Source organism: Barbus barbus, assembly GCF_936440315.1.
Source record: "Barbus barbus genome assembly, chromosome: 4".
Classification (NCBI taxonomy): domain Eukaryota; kingdom Metazoa; phylum Chordata; class Actinopteri; order Cypriniformes; family Cyprinidae; genus Barbus; species Barbus barbus.
The window spans coordinates 39005445-39027943 of record NC_136732.1 but is presented as its reverse complement, the minus strand read 5'-3'; the positions used below and the strand labels follow the sequence as shown (position 1 = coordinate 39027943).

The window sequence follows — 22499 nt, the reverse complement described above, 5'->3', positions numbered from 1 at the left end:
TGTTTGACATCATATAATTGATGCATAATCTGATTTAATTTACTGACAATCAGATTTTTTTCTGCCGAGACTTTATAGGTTTGATGTTATAAGAGATGCAAGACATTCACATCTCAAGCAAGCTCTTTAAAAAAAATACCTGCTTTGAAAAAAAATGAAATAAAGTTAAAACTGCTCCAGTAATATCAGCAGTCATTGTGTTTCACACAGAATAAACAGAAAACAAACCTCAGAAGAGATATTATGAGCGTAGCGAAATTATACCTGAAAAAGAAAGAAATGGACATGTTCTTGAGATTCACTTCAAATATGTATCATATACAGAATCACATTAGACTTGTATTTATTCTACAGCATTGATTCTGGTCTAAGTTTGCACTAATAATGCAAATGTCAGGTTTAAAGAAACAAATTTGATCCGATCCACATAAACCTCATGTAGACATGACAAGTGCGTTCTGACGATCAAAGCAAATTTAGACATTTTAAACATCCATTAAAAAAAAAAAGTAAATAAGATTATATAAATGGAGCTTATGTACTATTTAAACTAGCTGTGTTTCTAATAATCAATGTGTTTATTACATGACTGGAAAACTGAATAGCCCATATAGACTGTTCTGTGTTCTGATTGGCTGAAGTCTGTGGTCAGAGGTCATGACCCACAGCTTCATTCCCAGCCGCAGGCGTTTATTCAGCTGCATGAGAACAACACCACATCTCAAGAGTTTGACATGCAGAAATGTTTTAATCTGGCAGTTGTACTGTCAAAAAACAAACCAAGACCGTCATGACTCTTAAACTCTTTTTGGATATTATTAATGATCAAAAATGTGTCCTGTATCAAAATGACTTCAATTCAAATTAAATCACATTCGATACAAAGAAACAAAGAGCTGGAGTTGTATTGCAAACCTGACTATTAACCTTATTGTAAACCAGGTTCTTTTGTTTTGTATTACAGTGGAAATACTATCACAGTTTCCAAAATGAGAATTTTAGACTATTTCCCAATAGACAGGATAGATAATGACAATGATTAAAGGATGTTTGCATTTTTGTGGATTTAAGGGTCAATAATAATAATTTGAGAACCCTGCAATGCCCAAAGAGCTATAAATGTTGGGTTTGAACATTAAAGATGATTGGAGGTTTATACACCATGCTTTGGAACACTTCATGTTTTCATGCCATAAACTATATTAGGAAATCAAGGACTTCAAGAGCAAACCAAAAACTGCTAGTGTTAAACTGAAATGACTCCAGTAGAAGGTACAATGCACATTCAGCACTTTGTTAAACACATTTTATTAGTCATTTCATTTTGCATATATTTATATTCATATAGTTATTTCTGAAAATATAACTTCAGCACGTAAGAAACTAAACAAAAGATCTTGAACATAAGAAATATATACATATTCGTGTCATCGTCGTATATATATATCTCAATTTGCTTTATAAATGCTGTAGAGAATTCTTTTGAAAAAACACGAAAATATAGAAAAATTGTAAATAAATTACAAACAAATGTAAAAATACACCCAGTCGCAGCATTTATAGAGAAATCTAAACCCCGCCCACCCCAGATGAAACCAATGGAAACGATTGAATATTTATGAAGCTGACGTTCACATTTCAAATGTCGAGGAAGGACATCACAAGAAGTACAGTCTCACCCAAGCATCTTTTTTTCCATACAATCTTTAAACTACATTACCAAGCTATAGTTCAGTCATAATTGGCCATTAAAGGGCAAGTAAAGGACCTCTAGCATCTAGCATATAGTGTTTATTATGAGGCATTACAGGAGTTTCCATAGGCCCCGTGCGTAAAGTGCAGCGCGGCTGGACGGACGGTACGCTGAGGGGGAAGTGATGTCATAAAGGAAGCCAGCATTGGCTCCTACCTTCAAGAAGATTCTAGAACGTCAGCCTCCATCCTAGCGCAATAAAACACAGCCACTGCAGTCAGAATATATGAGGTAACATTCAGAGTCCTAGAGCGGAGAAAGCAAAGTGCAATTTTCACTGTAGCATCTCTTGCAAACCACCATTTACAACCTCTGGAAAATAAAAAATAAAGCATTAAATTCAACACGCGTCTCTGTGACGGAAAACTAATCTGTGCAGCTCCGCACCAATGACCTTTAATCTCATGTCCCATCCCTTCAAAGACACTCAGCAGTTTATCAACACCTCCAACCAGTACCTCCACGCACTTCTGACCAGGAAGCCAAGTGCGAAACCAATCAGACTCACAACAATCCAGCAATCGATCATTCAGTTTGTTCATCTTCGGTGTCTAAACTTACCAGATCTTCCAGAATGAAAGTATACATCAATTCCCAATCTGACTCACTAGAAACGGGTACAAACTCTGGCTGGTTTCATCAGGATTTGGCTCAATGTGTTCAAACTGAAAAGGAGAATCCTAAAGCTAATCTAACATACCAGACATGAGCTGCCTCTTAATCATCAGCTCAAGAGTACCAGACCTACATCGGTTCAGGAAACATATCATAAAATTACCATTAATCCTCAATTATGACATCTGAGGTGTGACCGAGCTGTTAACATGGCTGTAATCTCCAGAGCATCAGGTTTCTGAACATAAACACCATCCTAAAAACCCCTTTTAGGCATCTAGAATCTTCTCTAAGAATATTAGCTTTTTTTCCCAGAATCAAATTTAAAAAAAATACCATTAACCAATATTATTGAGACAAACATTTGGGCGATAAAGTGACTCGTTACTGAAAACAACAAACACAAAAACACCTGTGCAACAGGAGGCTGGTATTCAAGAGAGTCAATTCATAAAAAAAAAAAAAGAATAAACCGCATGAAACGAGAAACAAATGAACAGAAAAATAACAAAATCACAAGTAATACTCAATTAGTAGTCATAATACTCTTGATTTATCATGGTGGTAGTAACAGTGATTCATTGAGGGGAAAAAAAATTGTCCTCAAGGAAAATGTTTCAGCATTGGGATCTCTTCAACTCTGAGACTTTAGTTGGCCAACACCACAGGTTGGAAGGCCTGGCCGGAATACTGCAGGTTGTACCCGAGTCCTTCCACGAATGGAGGTTTATCCACGAAGGAAATTCCAGTGTTGCCTCCAATGATTCCCACAGCCTGACCTGGTTGTGGACTAGAGAACGGATCAAAGGAGGCGTGTGGGTGTGGAGCCTGGAATGGCGTCATTGGCGGACCGTCGGCGTCAAAGTAGAGGGGCCTCTGGGAAGCAGGAAACACAAACTCTTTGGCATTTGGAGACAGTTGGCTTGGGATGGGTCCAGCTAGAGAGTGCATGGAGAGGGAAAGGAGTTTGTGCTTTACCAGCCCCGGTGGGGAGATGGTGCCGGGGGAGCGCGTGATCATCCTCTGTTGCGGGGCCGTGGCAACGCCAGAACTGGAAGCAACTCCGGGGTTCCCACACTTCTTCATCTTGGTGGAGCCAAATTTGGTGGCGGCAAAGCTGGCTGTGGTGAAGGTGATCGGCTGAGGTGCCGCCCGGGGGTTGGTAGTAGAATACAAAAGACCGGCGCTTGGTGGCAATGGGGTGGATGTATTGGAGGAATGAGCACTGGGATTGGTGGGAGTGCTGGGAGTGGCGTAACCGAAGAGTCCCGGGCAAGATGAGGTAGAAAGAGGAGTTGGCGAACTGGAGAGTGAGGGTAGCATGACGGGCGACACCTGGCCACCGATGGGTATGAACACCTGAGCCTCTGGGTTAAACCCCACACTCTTGACGTCCTCGAACTCCACGTCTCCATTGAGAGCAACGTCGGACCTTTCAGCGTCGCCCCCTAAACCCGGCGGATCCTCCGTGTAGAGGACTTTCACGGCACCCTTCTCCCCAATTTGGTAGGACACTTCGTAAGGGTCGATCCAAATGCTGAGCTCGGGGGGAACGTTGGCACAGACCTCTTCGGTGTCCAGACCGCTCCTCCTGGCTGCCAGCTCCACTACAGGGTCCCTGAGAGCTCCCAGATGGAGGCAGCGGAAGGCAGAACCACGTAAAGGAGCTTCAGGGTACCAGTGCCCTTCAAAGCGGGACACCAGGATACGCTCCAACTCCTCGCCAAACAGATCCGCCCTACGGCGTGGGAGCTTGTTGTACAAATAGGACACAATGAAGTTCAACGCAACCTTCACCTCCAGATGCATGATGAATTTGATTATGTCTTGAAAGCTCCTCCGGTTAGACTTAGAACAGTCCTAACATCTCTTGAAAACATCAAGGTGAAAGTCTTTAGACTTCGCCTTAAGCATCAATTTAAAAGCAAGGGCCTCTGATTTCGGATTGTTGCTCAGAAATTGCTTAAAAGTGATTGTTAGAGACCAGCTGATTTTTTTTAAAATCTTCACCAAGCACTGACGTATGAAGACAGCAGCTCTCCAAGATCCAGTCTCTAGAAAGACAAAGACAGACCAGTTAAACAGAATATTTATACTCAATGCATTGACTGTCACTGTGCATGATGGTTTGTTTCAGCAGAGGCTGAGGCCAAGGTACCAATCCAGGATTATCTTCATGAAATCTCTCTTCTGTCCCTCTGGCTAAAGCACTAAGGATTACACATGCTAAGAGAGGGAAATTTACCACCGAAAGCGCATGATCCACTCACACTAGCTCAACGAAACGCTGAAAGGGAATGCTTAACAAGGATATATTTATACTTTAAACCCAGTGAACAACATCTTTAAGTCACTCATGTAACGACATCACGCACACAAGCAGTAATATCTTCTACAAAAATTAGCTAAGGACCATATTTGTGCATTTCGAGGTTTAAACCATCTGAGGGGAAACCCTTTAAACTGCTGATAAAATGGTGCCGTTTAAGGCAGGGGTTAAAAACTACACCTCCCAGCATGCACCACGCCGCCGCCTTTAACGTCATCACCACACGTGTGATTGTTGATGTGACGCCTCCGCATTTTCAAAACACTGATAAGATCCGTTAAAACCTAACAGTCTATGGTTAAAACCCGTTTTATAAATGCACAGCCCTTGTTATATTTCTAATCCGCGGTGAGTTGAAGCACATACGAGGACAGTCACTGCCGGTAAATGTCATGAAACGGATTATGATTATTCAAAAAAAGAGCCGCGTTACGTTCCAATAAATCATAATACCAGCACTGATATAATCATGCAGCAAGTTACAGAATTAAAACCCAAGGTTTAGATGTGTGATCTGACTTTTTCCTTGTGCAATTATCTTCAAAACGCGTGAATGTCAAATATAACGTTTGCAAAATAGAATCCATATTCGAGATTATATAATGCAATTTAATATTGATATTACTGATAAACTATACGAGTCGTGTAGCCCATCTTAAGAAGTCATATCATGCATTCAATGTCACTCAATGTCAGAGTTTGATCAAATGCCATAACATTAAACATTTAGGCAACAGACAGAAATTATTATTATTTATTTCGTTACTAAACAATTATCCACAAGCCAGATTGTCTGTTTACACTCCCCATCTGTAACAAAACAACATCCAGCAGATTCACATGATCTCCCTAAACTAAAGCACATCAGCTTCATCTAAACACCAATCAAGCATCTCACTCTTGACTTTATAATGTTTAACTGGTATTAAACTATTAAACACTATTATCCAACACAGCACATTCAGATATAATGCTGGTGCATGACAACAGAAACAACTAAAGCAGATGGGATGCTGGATGCTGCTATTCAAGTTGAGCTGCTGTGTGTGTGTGTGTGTCTGTATGTCTGTGTCTGTGTCTGTGTGTGTGTGTACGTCTGTGTGTGTGTGTGTGTGTCTGTCTGTGTGTCTCTGTGTGTGTGCACGCGTGTGTCTGTCTTTCTGTCTGTGTGTGTCTGTCTGTCTGTCTGTCTGCCTGTCTGTGTGTGTGTGTGTGTGTGTGTGTGTGTGTGTGCGCATGTCTGTGTGTGTGTGTCTGTGTCTGTCTGTGTGTGTGTGTCTGCCTGTGTGTGTGTGTGTGTGTGTGTGTGCATGTCTGTGTGTATGTCTGTGTGTGTGTGTGTCTGTCTGTCTGTGTGTCTGTGTGTGTGTGTGTGTGTCTGTCTGTGTCTGTGTGTGTGTCTGTCTGTCTGTGTGCCTGTCTGTCTGTGTGTGTGCATGCATGTCTGTGTGTGTGTGTGTGCATGCATGTCTGTGTGTGTGTGTGTGCATGCATGTCTGTGTGTATGTGTGTGTGTGTCTGTCTGTCTGTCTGTCTGTGTGTGTGTGTGTTGGGGGTTCCCTCAAAGAAACTTAATTTATTTTAAGAAAACAGATCAACATATACTCTTATACCAAGAGAGGTTTAACTCAAAACCACAAATCCTAACATTATAATGAATGTTGCACTGTTTTATCAATTGACAAAAACAGTAGAATAAGATGATCCATGAAGTTATTTGTGACACTGAGATATGAGATGAGTTTATAAATATCCAGCAGCTCTGAACACTGAGAAATAACCAGCTTCTGCAAACCTATGGCCTGCTTTAGTCACCATTAAAGCCAAGGACATCTGTGCAAACACACATTCATCCAGGGTTTCAACAGTGTTGCATGCAAAATTGCAAATGCATCAAATATCATCAATTAGCAACATATTATTGCATCTTTAAATGTGTTAGTTTATGACCATCTAAAATGGACGACAACCCATCACTCATTCAAATGAAAAACAAATATTATGAATTTATCCTTTCAACATCATGGCCAGCGCTAATAAATTCTGATGAAAGCAGCTGGCAATTTAAACAAATAAACGAAGTACTTACGGATTCAAAGCTCGTGTTTTTGTCCTGTGCTTATCATATCCATTAATCACACAAATATCAATAATTATTCGTGCTTTTGGCGTTGAAAAAAATCCCTCACAGAGAAGCGCTGTCTAGTGTTGCGTTTGACTGAAACGCACTTCTATTTTTATTTAATTTAATTTAGTTTAATTCATGGCGTGACGCGTCTACACTCCCGCGCGCGCCCGTGGAAACTTCACTGTATGACGACCTCGCGCATTTATATCTCAGCTCACGCGCGCGCGCTCCGTTTTCTGCCGGAACTACTTTCTGATTTAGATCTTGCGCAATAACTCAACCCACCCAGATGGATAAGCGCTCAAAAGTATGTTAAAACGCGTTGAACTCATTTAAACTTTATAAGAGTCATACAGTACTCGATTTTAAGCTGTGTTTACCTTTAATACTATAGTATGTTTTAACTAAATGTTAAAATCAGGCTGATTTGAGATTTGTATTGGTCTCAGAGATATTCCTGAGGGAGCTGTTTGTTTCACTTCGTCTCTATTTAATTTGGCGAAATAATGTTTCCAAATGTCAGGCTGTGCGGCGGAAGGCTAAAAATAAAAGATGTCATAGCAACAATGCAGCCATTGGCTGAGAACGCAGCGGCAGCGTCCACTCAGCAGGGGGCGTGGTGACGTAGGTTCAGCGCGTAACAAAGTGCATGATGGGAACTGGAGTTCCGAACGATGCAATGAGTTTTAAATTAGAAGATTTATGAAATGAAAAGCAGATTAAATGTAAAGTGATATTTAAACCCCAAACACAAATAATTAGAGGCAGAAGAAAATTATTTTGTAATGTTTGGTCAGAGCTCTTTACTGGCTTTTGGAATATTTTCTCATCGGAAAAAAAAAGTTTTATTGTTTTAATTTTGATGATTAGAGCTTACAGCTAATGAAAGTCAAAAATCAGTATCTCAAAATATTAGAATATTTACATTTGAGTTTCAATTAATGACCATCCCTACAGTATAAATTCTGGGTATCTCTTGTTCTTTGAAACCACAATAATGGGGAACACTGCTGACTTGGCAATGATCCAGAAGACAGTCATTGATGCCCTCCACAAAGAGGGTAAGTCACAGAGGGTCATTACTGAAAGCTGTGGCTGTTTACAGAGTGCTGTATCAAAGCATATTAAATGCAAAGTTGACTGGAAGGAAGAATTTGGGTAGGAAAAGGTGCACAAGCAACAGTGAGTGCATCAAGAGTCACCACGCTCAGACGTCTTCAGGAAAAGGGCTACCAAGCCACTTCTGAACCAGAGACAACGCCAGAAGCGTCTTACCTGGGCTAAGGAGAAAAATAACTGAACTGTTGCTCAGTGGTCCAAAGTCCTCTTTTCAGAAGAAAGTAAATTTTGCATTTCATTTGGAAATCAAGCTCCCAGAGTCTGGAGGAAGAGTGGAGAGGCACAGAATCCATGTTGCTTGAAGTCCAGTGTGAAGTTTCCACGGTCAGTGATGATTTGGGCTGCCATGTCATCTGCTGGTGTTGGTCCACTGTGTTTTCTGAAGTCCACAGTCAACGCAGCCATCTACCAGGAAATTTTAGAGCACTTCATGCTTCCTTCTGCTGACAAGCTTTATGGAGATGCTGATTTCTTTTTCCAGCAGGACTTGGCACCTGCCCACACTGCCAAAGATACCAAAAGCTGGTTCAATGACCATGGTGTTACTGTGCTTGTCTGGCCAGCAAACTCGCCTGACCTGAACCCCATAGAGAATCTGAGAGACACCAGACCCAACAATACAGATGACCTGAAGGCCGCTATCAAAGCAACCTGGGCTTCCATTACACCTGAGCAGTGCCACAGGCTGATTGCCTCCATGCCGCGCCGCATTGATGCAGTAATTCATGCAAAAGGAGGCCCAACCAAGTATTGAGTGCATAGAAATGAACATACTTTTCAGAAGCCTGACATTTCTGTTTAAAATATCCTTTTATTATTGATCTTATGTAATATTCTAATTTTCTGAGAGATTGAATTTTGGGTTTTCATTATCTGTAAGCCATAATCATCAAAATTTCAAGAAATAAAGGCTTGAAATATATCACTCTATGTGTAATGAATCTATATAATATATGGGTTTCACTTTCTGAAATGAGTGACAAAAAATATTGACCTTTTTCATGATATTCTAATTTTTTGAGATGTACTTGTATTACAAGTATTACACTATAAAATAGTCTTACAAGCAATTTAGTTTTTAAGTCTTAAAATAATTCAAATCTAACATATTTTGGGAAAAATAAATAAATAAATAAATGAAGGAAGATATGCTTTTATTTGGCAGGTTTCTGTTTATCTATGCGGTCACGTGACGTCAGTGCCGTAAAGCGCCAGCCGCTGTCGTGAATCGGCGCATGTGTGACTGTTGTCATGCTGTGCGCCCAAATCATGAAAGATTTTGTTATTAATAGTGTAAATGTATAAACTGGAGCTGCTGGATACTGTCTGCCCGCACAGAAACACAGACTGCTGAAGCTGCCGGAGGACTGACAAGTAATATGACAAAGCTGCAGAACATCAAATTTAAGAGTGACAGATTCATAAAGCAGTAACTAATAGAAGTTCATAGTTAACGCTACTCATAGCAAACAAGCTCAGTCTGAAAGATCTCGTAGTCTGGTTTCCGCGGGTTTAGAGTTCTGGTCTGGTTCTAGGTCTGGTTCTGGTCTAGTCTGGGTCTGGTCTGGTTTAGTCTGGTTCTGGTCTGGTCTGGTCTGGTTTTGGTCTAGTCTGGGTCTGGTCTGGTTTAGTCTGGTTCTGGTCTGGTCTGGTCTGGTTCTGGTCTAGTCTGGGTCTGGTCTGGTTTAGTCTAGTTCTGGTCTGGTCTGGTTCTGGTCTAGTCTGGTTTAGTCTGGTTCTGGTCTGGTCTAGTCTGGTTCTGGTCTGGTCTGGTCTAGTCTGGTTCTGGTCTGGTTTAGTCTAGTTCTGGTCTGGTCTGGTTCTGGTCTAGTCTGGGTCTGGTCTGGTTCTGGTCTAGTCTGGTTCTGGTCTGGTCTGGTTTAGTCTAGTTCTGGTCTGGTCTGGTTCTGGTCTAGTCTGGGTCTGGTCTGGTTTAGTCTGGTTCTGGTCTGGTCTAGTCTGGTTCTGGTATGGGTCTGGTCTGGTTTAGTCTGGTCTGGTCTAGTCTGGTTCTGGTCTGGTTTAGTCTAGTTATGGTCTGGTCTGGTCTGTTCTGGTCTAGTCTGGGTCTGGTTCTGGTCTGGTCTAGTCTGGTTCTGGGTCTGGTCTGGTTTAGTCTAGTTCTGGTCTGGTTCTGGTCTGGTCTAGTCTGGTTCTGGTCTGGGTCTGGTCTGGTTTAGTCTGGTTCTGGTCTGGTCTAGTCTGGTTCTGGTCTGGTTTAGTCTGGTCTGGTCTAGTCTGGTTCTGGTCTGGTTTAGTCTAGTTCTGGTCTGGTCCAGGATGTTTGTGCTGGTGGAGATGGTGGACACGGTCCGGATCCCTCCGTGGAGTTTCCACCGACAGCTGAACGAGGCGATCGCCGAGGAGCTCAACAAGAAACTCGCCAACAAGGTGAGCTGGGTCATGCATATAAGAATTATCAATACATACATCCTCAAAATATTCTTCTGCTCAACAGGGATGCATTTATTTCACAAAAACAGTAATACTGTGGAGTAGTAGTATTATGAGTTAAAATATTATGTGACCCTGGAGCACAAAACCAGTCTCTGGGGTATACACTGTACACTGTATGGGTCAAAATTATCCATTTTTATTTTATGCAAAAAATCATTAGGATATTAATTAAAGATAATGCTCCATGAAGATATTTTGTAAATTTCCTACTGTAAATATATCAAAACTTAATTTTTGATTAGTAATATGCATTGCTAAGGACTTAATTTGAACAACTTTAAAGGTGATTTTCTCAATATTTAGATTTTTTTGCTCCCTCAGATTCCAGATTTTCAAATAGTTGTATCTCAGCCAAATATTGTCCGATCCTAACAAACCATACATCAATGGAAAGATTATTTATTCAGTATGTATAAATCTCAATTTCAATGTCAGTGAACATAGTGCCATCTGAATGAAAAGTCCTTGTGTCATTGTCACAAACCTGCTTAGTCATGTTGTCAATATAACAATGTACTCTGGAGGCATGCTCTGATGTAAACTATGGTAACAGTTTGGATGACAGTTACTGTACTGAAATGCAGAAGGCTGCGCTTCTTAGGCATGCCATATATCCTTTCAAAAGTACAAATCTACACATTACTGTACGTGGGATATTGATTGAAAGAGACTGTTTCTAAATGTTTGAATTATTGAGGATATGGTCGATCTCCCAATATTTAGCTGCACCCTTCAGCCATTGTAAGGCCATGATTGACAACATGGTCCACAATAGTGGCCCTTATTTCATCTGATATGGCCTATCTGTGTCCTTGGCCTCTTCTGCCTCTTCCTCTGTTTTGCCTCTGTACCCTTCCTCCATGCATCCTTACTCTTCTTCTACTCGGCTGTTCATCCATTGTCAGAATTTGTAACTCTTGTGTTATCCTCTGTCTATATGCTTTCCAATTGAAGGCTGATGAGATGCACCTTTGAGCTATTTCAGAGAACATGCTTATAATTGGTTGATCTACATTTTCTTCATTAGTGAGAGTCAAGATTCAATTGCACGATTTATGGTAAATTTACAAGTCTAATAGAAATATGTAGACAATATGCTTGACAGTTTATGACAACTAGATTTAGCATCTAATGACTTGTACGATGAACTAATGACTAGATGTTTTGAGGGGTAAGACTATAGCACAGAGAACTATATTTTGAGCAACATGACAATAGCAACTGATAATGTAACCGCATTTAATCATTTAGCAGACACTTTTATCCAAAGCGACTTACAAATGAGGACAACAGAAGCAATCAAAACCAACAAAAGAGCAGCAACATGCAAGTGTAATGACCAGTCTCGGTTAGCCTAACGCATAGCATGTTTTTTTTTGTTTGTTTAACTTGTACTAAAAAAAAAAAATAATAATAATAATAATAAAAACGATATAGATCAATTTAAAAATATTTTTAACAAATACAAAAAAAAAGATTTACTAAAAAACTCTAAAATAAAAACAAAATACTAAAATAAAAACAAATTCTGAATATTAATAAAAACTATAATAGAATCTGAGTGATACTGAAAGAACACAGAATGATGGCTTGATTAGAATATGGAAGGTAATTGGAAAAGGAAAATGTCAAAGTCTGCATGTGAACCGTCGTTATGAGGTGAATAATGAGTTCATGTTTTTGATTCCACAGTGAGCCTCGGATTCTTCGATGACATCATAATGCCAGAGTCGCTACAGCAACCGGTTACATTGTATCCTGAATCATGGCTTCTACCATCACATTAACATGACACTGTTAATTAGCTACCAGTGTATTTGTTGCATCATGTACCCAGCATGCTCTGTTCCTTCACGGTTGGCATAGCGATGAGGCGGAGCAGGTGTGGGTGTGGGAGTACGAGACGGACGAGGGCGCTCACGACCTCTACATGGACCAGGGAGAGGAGATCCGCTTCCGGGTGGTGGACGAGATCTTCATCGACACGTCGCCCACGGGTCCCAGCGCAGAGAAGGAAGGGCCGGGCACAGCCGCAGCCACAGCGCCACCTGCAGGAGCGGAGGACAGCGCACAGCAGAAAGAGGCTCCATACACACTCTTAGTGAGAATATTAGACTTTAAAGTGCCCCTATTATGGATTTTTGAAAATGACCTTTCATGCAGTGTGTAACACAGCGCTAAGTGAATGAAAACATCATGCAAAGTTTTAAATCTGAAAGTGCACCATGTAAAAAGTTATAGGGCCCTATTTTAACGATCTAAGCGCAAGGCGCACTTAGGGCGTGTCTGAATCCACTTTGGCTAGTTTCAAGGCGGGAAAAACGGTCGGCGCGCTTGGCGCATGGTCCAAAATGGTTGTCCCTATTCTCTTAATGAGTAATGGGTGTGTTTTGGGCATAACGTGCAATAAACCAATCTATGTCTCATCTCCCATTCCCTTTAAAAGCCAGTTGCGCTTGTGCCATGGCGGATTCGCTATTTACACGGCGGAATTTGCAAGAGCAAAGACTGAACGAGTCTCCAGAGAGGAAACGGAGCTGCTTGTGCGCGAGCAAATAGGTAACCTAATTCTGAAACATGCAATGATTATCCATTATGACATGTAGGCATTTTTATATTTATGTAGCCTACGCGTTAATAATCTTTTACATTGTAATCCTTTAATTTTGAATATTAGTCATGTTTGTGTGCTGCTGCGTGTACCTGTGTGTGTAATGATCAGAGCGTACGTGCGTTGTGGATCCACCTGTAGGCGCATATTACTAACTCGCTCTTTAAATAACCAAAAAAAAATACTGCGCCATTGTCTATTTCAGTTGTCTCAAAATAGCAACGCGCCAACAAAGCGCCTTAACACACCTCGTTTTCAGACCAGCATGCCCATGGGGCGCACAAATGGGCGCAAATGCATTTGCTATTTAAACAACTTGGTGCAGGACATGAAAATGATAACTGCGTCGGGCTCAAACTAGTAAAAAACACCTGCGTCGTGCCTGGCGTCTTGACGTCAACATGAAACATTAGCGAGGAGTTGCGTGACGTGCTCAAGAACCTAGTCGCACTTGAGTAGAGCTCCGTACGTTTGGCCCTTTTTTTTTTTTTTTTTCGTTTTATTTTAAGTTTTATTCATTAATAATACTTTCACTGATGGCATAGTTGTTTCCGTCGACTTCTCCGATTAAGAAGAAATCCAAGCCACCGACTGCGAGTGATATGATGGACAAGATGGCGAACACTGTTACACACTTTGAGGACATTCTAAGAACCGAGTTGACGGCGATGCGGAACGAGTTCACTTCTCATGTCAGTTGTTCAGTCGCTATGCTCTAAATTGGATCTTCTTACAGGGGAGATGAGAGAACAAAAGAAAGTTGTCGCTGATCACATTAGACGCGCTCGAGCAACAGGTTGTGGACTTACAGGATCGCAATAGGTGCAGCAATCTGCGTCTGGTCGGATTGCCTGAAGGTTCGAAAAGGACGACCCTATGGGCTTTTTGAAAAGATCACTACCGAAGTGGCTCCCGTCTCTGGTGGGCAACGAGATTGAAGTGTAGCGAGCGCATCGCGTGTACACAAGGCTCTCCTCAGATCGCGCTAAACCACGGGTTTTCATCTTTAATCTGCTGCGGTACACGGACAGGGAGCTCATTCTGCGGCCGCCAGACTTCATGCCCCGGTGAAAACTTCCGACGGAGCAACGCTGTCTTTCTTTCAAGATTTTTCTCCGGTCACCGCAAAAAGAAGTAGTGCATTTGCACCAATTAGGAAGGAAATGAGAGAAGCTGGCATCCAGAATTTTCTCCTTTATCCTGCAACACTGAAGGTCATTCTCAATCAAGGTGAACCTAAAATGCTACACTCCCCAGAAGAAGCGGTAGTTTTTCTCAGATCCCTTTTTCTCAGATGCTCTAAATGGTTTGGTGACCGTTCCTTTCTCTGTTCACTGTAATGTTCACTTCTTAATTCATAGTTACTAGAAGCTTTCATTGTGCATACAGTATCGCTTACTGATTATGATGTCATTTTATTTATGTTTTATTCCTTCTCTTTCTTTCCTTTTTTATTTATTTATTTATTTTGTAATAGAGATACTACCTAGTCAATATGTGACTATGGGGCCAAATGTTGGTGCTACAGTAATGTGCAGGTTTTTGTTGATGCCATGGACCATATTAAGGGGTGCTGGCAGATCAAGGTTTGTTCTGCCATAGTTCATGGGAATGTTTTTATGTTTTTTTAATGATAACGGGGAGGGTGGGGGGTGGTTTAATGGTAGACTCAACTGGTTTTATTTCCAAACTTGTATTTTGTCTTATTATGCAGTAATTCTGTTTGACACCTATGACTGACCTTAATATTCTGAGTTGTAATATTAATGGCCTAAATGGCCCTCACAAACGTACAGTTTTTCAGGATTTTTTGCGAAGAAGACAGATTGATATAGTGTTAGTTCAAGTATCCCATTTGAAAGAGGAGGATATGCACAGGTGTAATAAGTTTTATGAAGTGGTATCTCACTCATCTTCGGATACTAAAATCAAGGGTGTCCTAATATTGGTGCGGAGGACTTTAAATATTACTATTCTAGATAAAGGTTGTGATACAGCCTGGTCAGTACCTGGATGGGAGACCTCCTGGGAAAACTAGGTTGCTGTTGGAAGAGGTGTTAGTGAGGCCAGCAGGGGGGGCTCACCCTGTGGTCTGTGTGGGTCCTAACGCCCCGGTAAAGTGACGGGGACACTATACTGTTACAAGCACCGTCCTTTGGATGAGATGTTAAACCGAGGTCCTGACTCTCTGTGGTCATTAAAAATCCCATGACACTCATCGTAAGGAGTAGGGGTATAACCCCGGTGTCCTGGCCAAATTCCCACCACTGGTCCTTGTCAACCATGGCCTCCTAATAATCCCCAACCACTTGATTGGCTCTATCTCTCTCTCCTCTCCACCTGTAGCTGGTGTGTGGTGAGCGCACTGGTGCCATTGTACTGTGGCTGCCGTCGCATCATCCAAGTGGATGCTGCACCTGGTGGTAGATGAGGAGAGCCCCCCCCAACATGATTGTAAAGCGCTTTGGGTGTACAGCAATACACAATAAAGCTCTATATAAATGCATCATTCATACAGATGGTAGAATAACACATATAAAAACAATAGTGGAGAATAGGAATGTTGTATTTATTTCAGTTTATGCCCCTTGTACTCCTGACCCCGTTTTGTCAACCTATTTCTTGAATCTTGATGAGGATGTGCATGTTTTATTTTCCGATCAGGTATGGGGTATGTTTACATTGTCTTCTAAAAACCCTAATCATCAAATGATTAATTGGAAATTGCTGCATAGGGTTTACTTGACTCCAATAAAACGTTTTTATACAAATCTGTCATCTAATCTCTGTTCCCAAGGAGTTTTAGGCAGGTATTTTTGTTTTGGGTTACTGTTCCTGAAAAAAATCAATAAACAGTTGAGAGAAATGAGATTGAGACACAAATGAGACCAATCGGACCAATCACCGCAGATTAGCGTCACGCAAAGGATGGGTTTGGAAAAATTAATCGTTGAGTGAATCGTTTGGAAGTCGTTGAGCAAGTAAGGTAAAAATAGATGCATATTATAAGACAATGAAAGTGTTTTTTGAGCTTGCATGCATGCCAACCTGTTGTTGGGGACTCCCAAAACCAAAATATGAACCTTTCATAACCCAATATAGGGGCATTTTAAATAAAGCTACAATGAATGTATAACCCGCTCCAACCACCATTTGTCTTTGTAATACCATACACTGTAATACCACAAACCTCTCTTGTTTTCTTTTGCAGGGATCTGTAAGTAAACCAGGTCTGGGTCTTCTGTCCTGGTGGAACAGTTAACAGTCTCATCTGTGTTATGAACTGTGAAAAATCAGCTGAAATTTCTCCTAAGACTCGTTTACACAATAAACTGAACATCTGTGGACCAATCAGTGAGCAGCTGGTGCCGACCAATAGGAGACGCTTGATAAAAGAGCCATTTATAATGATTTAAATGGGATTATTGTGTTGTATTGCTGTGTCCTACAGAGTTTACTTTATAGATAAATTCATTTCTTTTTCTGACACCGAATGGAATATTTTTGCGTGATCATGTATATATGGCTTTTTACAAAAATGGAGTAAATGAAAAATTTACTCTGTATATAATCTATGTATATAATTTAAATTATATACAGTATAAGATTGCTAAACCTTTTTTTTTAGCTATTATTTCTCTATTTTAGGTTATTGACTTTTGGACTTTCCCTCCATCATAAGTTTGGAAATAAAAACAATAATAGTAAACAAATAAGGAAACTTGCTTTGCACCTGAACATCCAAATAATATGGTACTAATGTGTAAAAATGTGTGATGTTTTATAACAGAATAGCTGTCCCCACATTATGATAAGCATCATAAATATCTATCTATCTATATATATATATATATATATATATATATATATATATATATATATATATATATATATATATATATATATATATATATATATATATATATATATATATATACACACATACATGTTCTTTAGCTTCCACTAAGGCTGTATGTGTTGTCAGCTGACTGTAGTTGTTTATATAATCTGATATGGCACGAGACAGTGTAGTGATGGGAGTGACTCATGTGAACGGCTTCAGTGCGTCATCTTCGGGATTCGGTGATGCATGCACAAACGCGTCGGTTCTCCCGGTAAAAGCGTGCTAACGGGGATCACACGAGCTCCTCACTGTATATCTCATCTTACAGGACGGGACGCGAGCATCTGTCCACTCCAGACAGCGGCTGTAAGTTTCTGCGTGGGCTCCATGTATTTGGGCGTTTTTCTTTCTTTATTTTGTCTGTATTTATTCCCGTACTGTTTGTACTATAAATAAGCGTATAAAACATCGGAATTAAAATTATTAAAGTTAATGCTTGTTTTTATTAGGCGTGATCCCATCCCATCGCCCTCCTTTGGTTGTTTTTTAAAACTTAGCGCCCTTCCTAGACAGCAGTTCTTATAGGGTTGTTCGTGCGCATAGATAACGCATAGAAGTGCTCTAGTAAGTCATCAGAGGATCTCGAGGCACAGACCCTGTCCTCCGTTAAGAACATTCTGGAAGCGGAAGATGAAAGGAACATTGCATACATCTGGCGCCAGCTCTAATCATTTTGACGCGTTTTTTATTTTTTATGAGTCAAAATCATCGCGTCAAATTGTAAACACTTTTTCTGTCTAGTTCTTGTAAGTCAGTGCGAATTTAGTTCGCGCACTGAATGCAGATCATATCATTTCTTGTGCTGTCATTGTATGAGGAATTGCATTCCATAAGCGGCGATGCTGAAATCATTGCATAATTAATATTATTGCCATTAATGGCAGAAACAGCAGCGGCTCTGACGTCACGAGGCCAGGTTTCGCGATCACTTGCGCGCGACCCCTAATCTAGACATTATACATCTGACACCTGATGTAGCCTGCTGTTAGGTCTGATCATGTTCAGAATCAACAATATTTTCTTTGCAATTTCAATCCAACTTTATAAAATCAAAGTAGAGATGATTTAAAAAAACAGCTGATATTTAATTTCGGTTTGTTTGTGGCTGGAAATATAAGGTCAACCATATAGAAATGTAAGCATTGCATTGTGGGATACAAATCTTGTAGGCACAGCTGAAAAAAATTAAATACAAAAAATGGATAAACAAATAAAATAATAATTAATAAAAATAGAAACCACCACAGAAATTCTATTGGTTTCCACTACAAATACCATCACAAACCATCAACTTGTAGTCATTAAAACCATTAATCTGTAGTGTGTTTAGGGACATATTCCATTAGGATTTATTGGTTTTAACAAGCCATAGAAGTCGACCAATTACCAGTAGAGACCCACAGGGTCCATTACAGTTTCCATTAAACCAGTACAAGTCCCATTATAACCAGGAAAAGCATTACTGATTCTGTGATGGTTTCTATTGGGTTGCTGTTGTTTTCCCAGCAGGGTACTGCGCACAGGACATAACAGCCTTTGTAGGCTACAAATAGTAGGTTTGCGCGCTATCCTTTAATGAAATATACATCTGACGCCTGTAGGCCTACAAGAGAGTACAGTTCAGTCTGATCCCAGAACGGCTCCTTGTGTTCTTTAAGGCCTCTTTGAAGACAATGCAGGCTTTTGTGCACGAGGAACCGGGCACGCAGCACTCGCGCCCCGGGCGCAAACCGTCTTGAATGTAAACTCACACACACACAGAGAGGCTTTGTGTGCACAGAATAAATGTCAGTGCAGAAGCTGTTTTACTGCACGTCGCTCCTCACAGAACAATCTGTGCCACTGCAAATAAAAAACAGAGTAAAGTGTCAACACTGCACAATGTGCGTCAGAGGGAGAAGCCGCAGCTAAATAACGCGTTGGATGTGATGTGAGTTTAGTGTTTCTCTCGCAGGTCGTCTTCCGCAAGCATCCGGAGTTCAGAGAGCAAACCTCCGCATCTAACGCCGTGCCCGTGACCATGGCGGAACCGGAGCTGTCGCCCGCGGCGGACCCGTCTCTGCGGTCTCCGCGCTCCGCGCCGCTGTCGCTGTCATTCCCGTTCCTGCGAGAAGGCAGCCGCGTTTGGGAACGAGCGGCGCTGCAGCCCGGGGAGTTACCAAGTCCTCTACCCACCAAACGCACGCGCACGTACTCGGCGTAAGTAAGTTCTGAGAACCTTCTAGGAACGTAAATAGAACGTTCTCTTTAGGTTCCCTGGAACGTTCCAACAGATTTCTTTTGCCTGCAAAATTCTACGAAATGTCGCTAATTACAGTTACAGTCATGCATTTGATACTTTCAGAAGTAAGTAAGCCTATGTTCCCTGGGGATCGAATCCACGCCCTAACGTTCTCATTAAGTTATCTCATAAGTCTCATAAACATGTTATTTCTGAATGTTCTCAGAACATTCAAAACATCACATTTTTAAAGGTTTAAACAATGTTTTTTCCCCTTATATGTGAATGTTAGATTAAACATTACCCTGCTAAAAAAACAATAGAAGCCCAATAGTGAAGTGAAATACTGCCAAGTATGGTGACCCATACTCGGAATTCGTACTCTGCATTTAACCCATCCAACGTGCACACACACAGCAGTGAACACACACACACACACCGTGAACACACACCCGGAGCAGTGGGCAGCCATTTATGCTGTGGCACCCGGGGAGCAGTTGGGGGTTCGGTGCCTTGCTCAAGGGCACCTCAGTCGTGGTATTGAGGGTGGAGAGAGCGCTGGACATTCACTCCCCCCACCTACAATCCCTGCCGGCCCGAGACTCGAACCCACAACCATTGGATTACGAGTCTGACTCTCTAACCATTAGGCCACGACTTCCCCCAGATTCAATAGAAACCATCACAGAAATTCCAATGGTTTCCATTAAAATACCATTATAAACCATTAGATTTTTCCAGTAAAACCATTACAAAATTCCTTTTCGTAGTGTGTTTTGGGCATTTTTCCAATAGGATTTAACATCCATCACATACCAGTAGACACCATTATAGTTTCCATTAAAACCAATACAATTCCCATTAAATCCATTACATTTCCTATTGTGTTTTTCAGCAGGATAATGTTCAACTTTAGCATTTTGCCAGCATGACGTGACTCTTGAATGTTCTCTGAGCCATCTGAAACAGGTAACATTAAAAAACACTAAAACGATCAAAGAAAACGTCTGATGAGCATTGTATTATGTTTTTGTGTTCACGTTTTTGATAATGTTATTAAAGCCCAGATCATTCTGAACAGATGTTGAAATGTTACAATAGGTTTGTTCGTAACTGAGAGAACCTTGCCAATTCCTCTTTAGCAGGATTTACAGACGCTAGCAATTTTGAACACAACACAGTACAAGTGAATCTGTGTAAATCTTGTCTCTGTATGTCTGCAGAACTGTTCGTGCTAACGTGGGTCCCGTCTTTAAGGGCGTGTGTAAAACCTTCTCTCGGTCGAAGGGCCACGGCTACATCAGACCCGCTCACGGTGGAGAGGACATCTTCGTACACATCTCCGAGTGAGTCAGAGTTCAGACTGAAGCCATCAGATGCTGGGATTTAGTGTGAAAAATACAAGAAAAATTCATAATAATAATAATAATGATGATGATAATTATAATAATACATTTTTGTCCAAAGCTTTAATTAATTTCTATGGTTTTAGAAAACAATAAAAAAAAAAATCTGGTTTTGTTAAATCTGTTGAATTTATGTCTTAGTTTTTTCTCTTTTTAATACAAATGATACATTTAATCAAGAAAACAAAAGTTTCTACATACCTAACCTGATATTTATTTGAAATAGCTGTGCTGCAGAAGAAAGTGTCATGTTTGTTGGCTGATGAAGAATGACTGTAAAATGCAGTAGCTTCATATCTCAAATCTCACAGTGTTTTAGAGGTTTTCCTGCTGTCATGTGTTCGTGTAAATCACTCGTCCGTCTCTCTCTGGCAGTATCGAAGGAGAGTATGTTCCTGTGGAGGGAGACGAGGTCACATACAAGGTCTGTCCGGTCCCGCCCAAGAACGTGAAGGTCCAGGCCGTGGAGGTGATCATTACGCACCTCAAACCAGGAACCAAACACGAGACCTGGTCAGGCCAGATCATCAGCTCCTAGGATCCAGTCGGAGCAGGACTGTGGGGAGGGAGGAGGGTGGGTCTTCCCAGAAGAGAGAGCAAAGCATCATGGGAAAGCTTTTGAAAGTTGAAGGGTGCAGAGAATGTTGAGTTCAGCTGCGTTACGCGAACATTAGACCTGAAACAGACTCTACACAAGTATTTATTTCACACGTCCATGTGGTTTGGAAAGTCTCAGAATACACATCGCATTCGCAAACAGCATTACAGAGGTTTGTGTAGAGCTTGTTTCTGGTTAAAGTCGTCTGTAAGTGTGAGGAACTGTGAAATGATGGTTGAACATCCACAAACTGGACTGTGAACGAATCAAAGGCATCGATTCGGAGGCACACGCTACACTTGTGGCTGTTTTTGCCTCTTATATTTATTTTTCTTTATTTATGCATTCATTTTAATGTTAAATTGATGGTAATAGGGTGGATCTCCCAAAAACCTGTCCAGAACATTAAAAAAAATTAAGGGAAAAATTAAGCAATTATGTCCTGCATAAAAGATTTTCAGGACAATTTAACACAATTACCAACAAATTCATAACACTGCAGAAAAAATGAAAAAATAAAACACTCAAATATCATAATTGACTTTATGCATTTATAGGTAATTTATTCATGCATTTTACAGATTTTAATTTTAAAACCATGAGAATCGTTACTGAGAATAAAACCAATGTCTAAAAATGTCGGTAAACAACAGTAAAACATTTTATTTAATGCAATGAGAATTTTAGGGGGTAGGTGCTTTATTCTCATAAAAGTCACAGTGCAAAAACAAATCATAATCGTCCTAAAGTTAACCTCAATTTTCATTATGCTAAATATTTTTCATTTGATTTCAGGGTGAAGTACGAATCAGAGATGATCTTGGCAGGTTTGGAGGGTTTCGTCCATTAAGCTCCGTTATATATGCTGGAACTGAAGTATCATGGACTAATATTGCACTTGAAACTTGAAACCCCAAATATAAACGGCCAAACTGACTTCATCTCCCAGGAATCTTTCTGCTTTTCAGGGTAAAACGAGCAGCATTTTGAAGACAGCTGAAGAATAACAGTCGGCTAGCAAAACCATTTAAACAGCAGAAGCGACTTAAACGATCTTGTGTTGTTTTTACTGTATGTGACGTTCATTATGTGATCAGAGATCCAGTCACGTGAAGATCATTTGGTCACATGATCTGTAGCATGTTCTTCAGTTTGTCTAGTGATTTGATCGTCAGATTTCTACGCTTCTGAACCCTCGTTTGGGCTTTAACCCATGTCTGCTTTTAAACCTCATTTTTATTTTCAGCACTTTTTAGAGCTCAGAACACAGTGATCTTCGTCATTACCATGTGGATTAATAAAATTAATTTATCATTTACACATTTGTAAGCTATCTTGCTGCAAAGCACGTTATTAAT

At 40.6% G+C, this 22499-nt stretch overlaps 3 protein-coding genes across 3 annotated transcripts; 2 read left to right on the top strand and 1 right to left on the bottom strand.

Moving 5' to 3' along the window:
* Positions 1 to 731: 731 nt before the first annotated feature.
* On the bottom strand, positions 732 to 7012 carry LOC306863656 (protein Tob2-like). Its single transcript, XM_079407161.1, has 2 exons — positions 6787 to 7012; positions 732 to 4422 (listed from the first exon to the last, which is right to left on the bottom strand). The coding sequence occupies exon 2, from the start codon at positions 4175 to 4177 to the stop codon at positions 3017 to 3019; it is 1161 nt and encodes a 386-aa protein (XP_079263287.1). The 5' UTR covers positions 4178 to 4422; positions 6787 to 7012; the 3' UTR covers positions 732 to 3016.
* Positions 7013 to 10224: 3212 nt separating this feature from the next.
* Positions 10225 to 16405, top strand: LOC306868636 (DNA-directed RNA polymerase III subunit RPC8-like; the record flags this gene model as incomplete). The annotated part of the gene is made up of 5 exons (XM_079414895.1): positions 10225 to 10335; positions 12000 to 12009; positions 12094 to 12154; positions 12268 to 12502; positions 16224 to 16405. 5 exons carry the CDS (start codon positions 10225 to 10227, stop codon positions 16272 to 16274), a joined length of 468 nt encoding a protein of 155 aa, XP_079271021.1. The 3' UTR covers positions 16275 to 16405.
* Positions 16406 to 17025: 620 nt separating this feature from the next.
* Positions 17026 to 22458, top strand: LOC306863876 (cold shock domain-containing protein C2-like). The gene is made up of 4 exons (XM_079407448.1): positions 17026 to 17222; positions 18871 to 19115; positions 20361 to 20483; positions 20919 to 22458. Exons 1-4 carry the CDS (start codon positions 17103 to 17105, stop codon positions 21079 to 21081), a joined length of 651 nt encoding a protein of 216 aa, XP_079263574.1. The 5' UTR covers positions 17026 to 17102; the 3' UTR covers positions 21082 to 22458.
* Positions 22459 to 22499: the final 41 nt, after the last annotated feature.

What these genes read in the sequence shown, in the direction of transcription:
- LOC306863656 (XM_079407161.1), bottom strand. Translation starts at nt 4,177, where the DNA reads ATGCATCTGGAGGTGAAGGTTGCGTTGAACTTCATTGTGTCCTATTTG.
- LOC306863876 (XM_079407448.1), top strand. Translation starts at nt 17,103, where the DNA reads ATGCACAAACGCGTCGGTTCTCCCGGTAAAAGCGTGCTAACGGGGATC. An exon ending in GTCCACTCCAGACAGCGGCT is followed by an intron (nt 17,223 to 18,870) that starts GTAAGTTTCTGC and finishes TTTCTCTCGCAG; the next exon opens with GTCGTCTTCCGCAAGCATCC. An exon ending in ATCTTCGTACACATCTCCGA is followed by an intron (nt 20,484 to 20,918) that starts GTGAGTCAGAGT and finishes TCTCTCTGGCAG; the next exon opens with TATCGAAGGAGAGTATGTTC.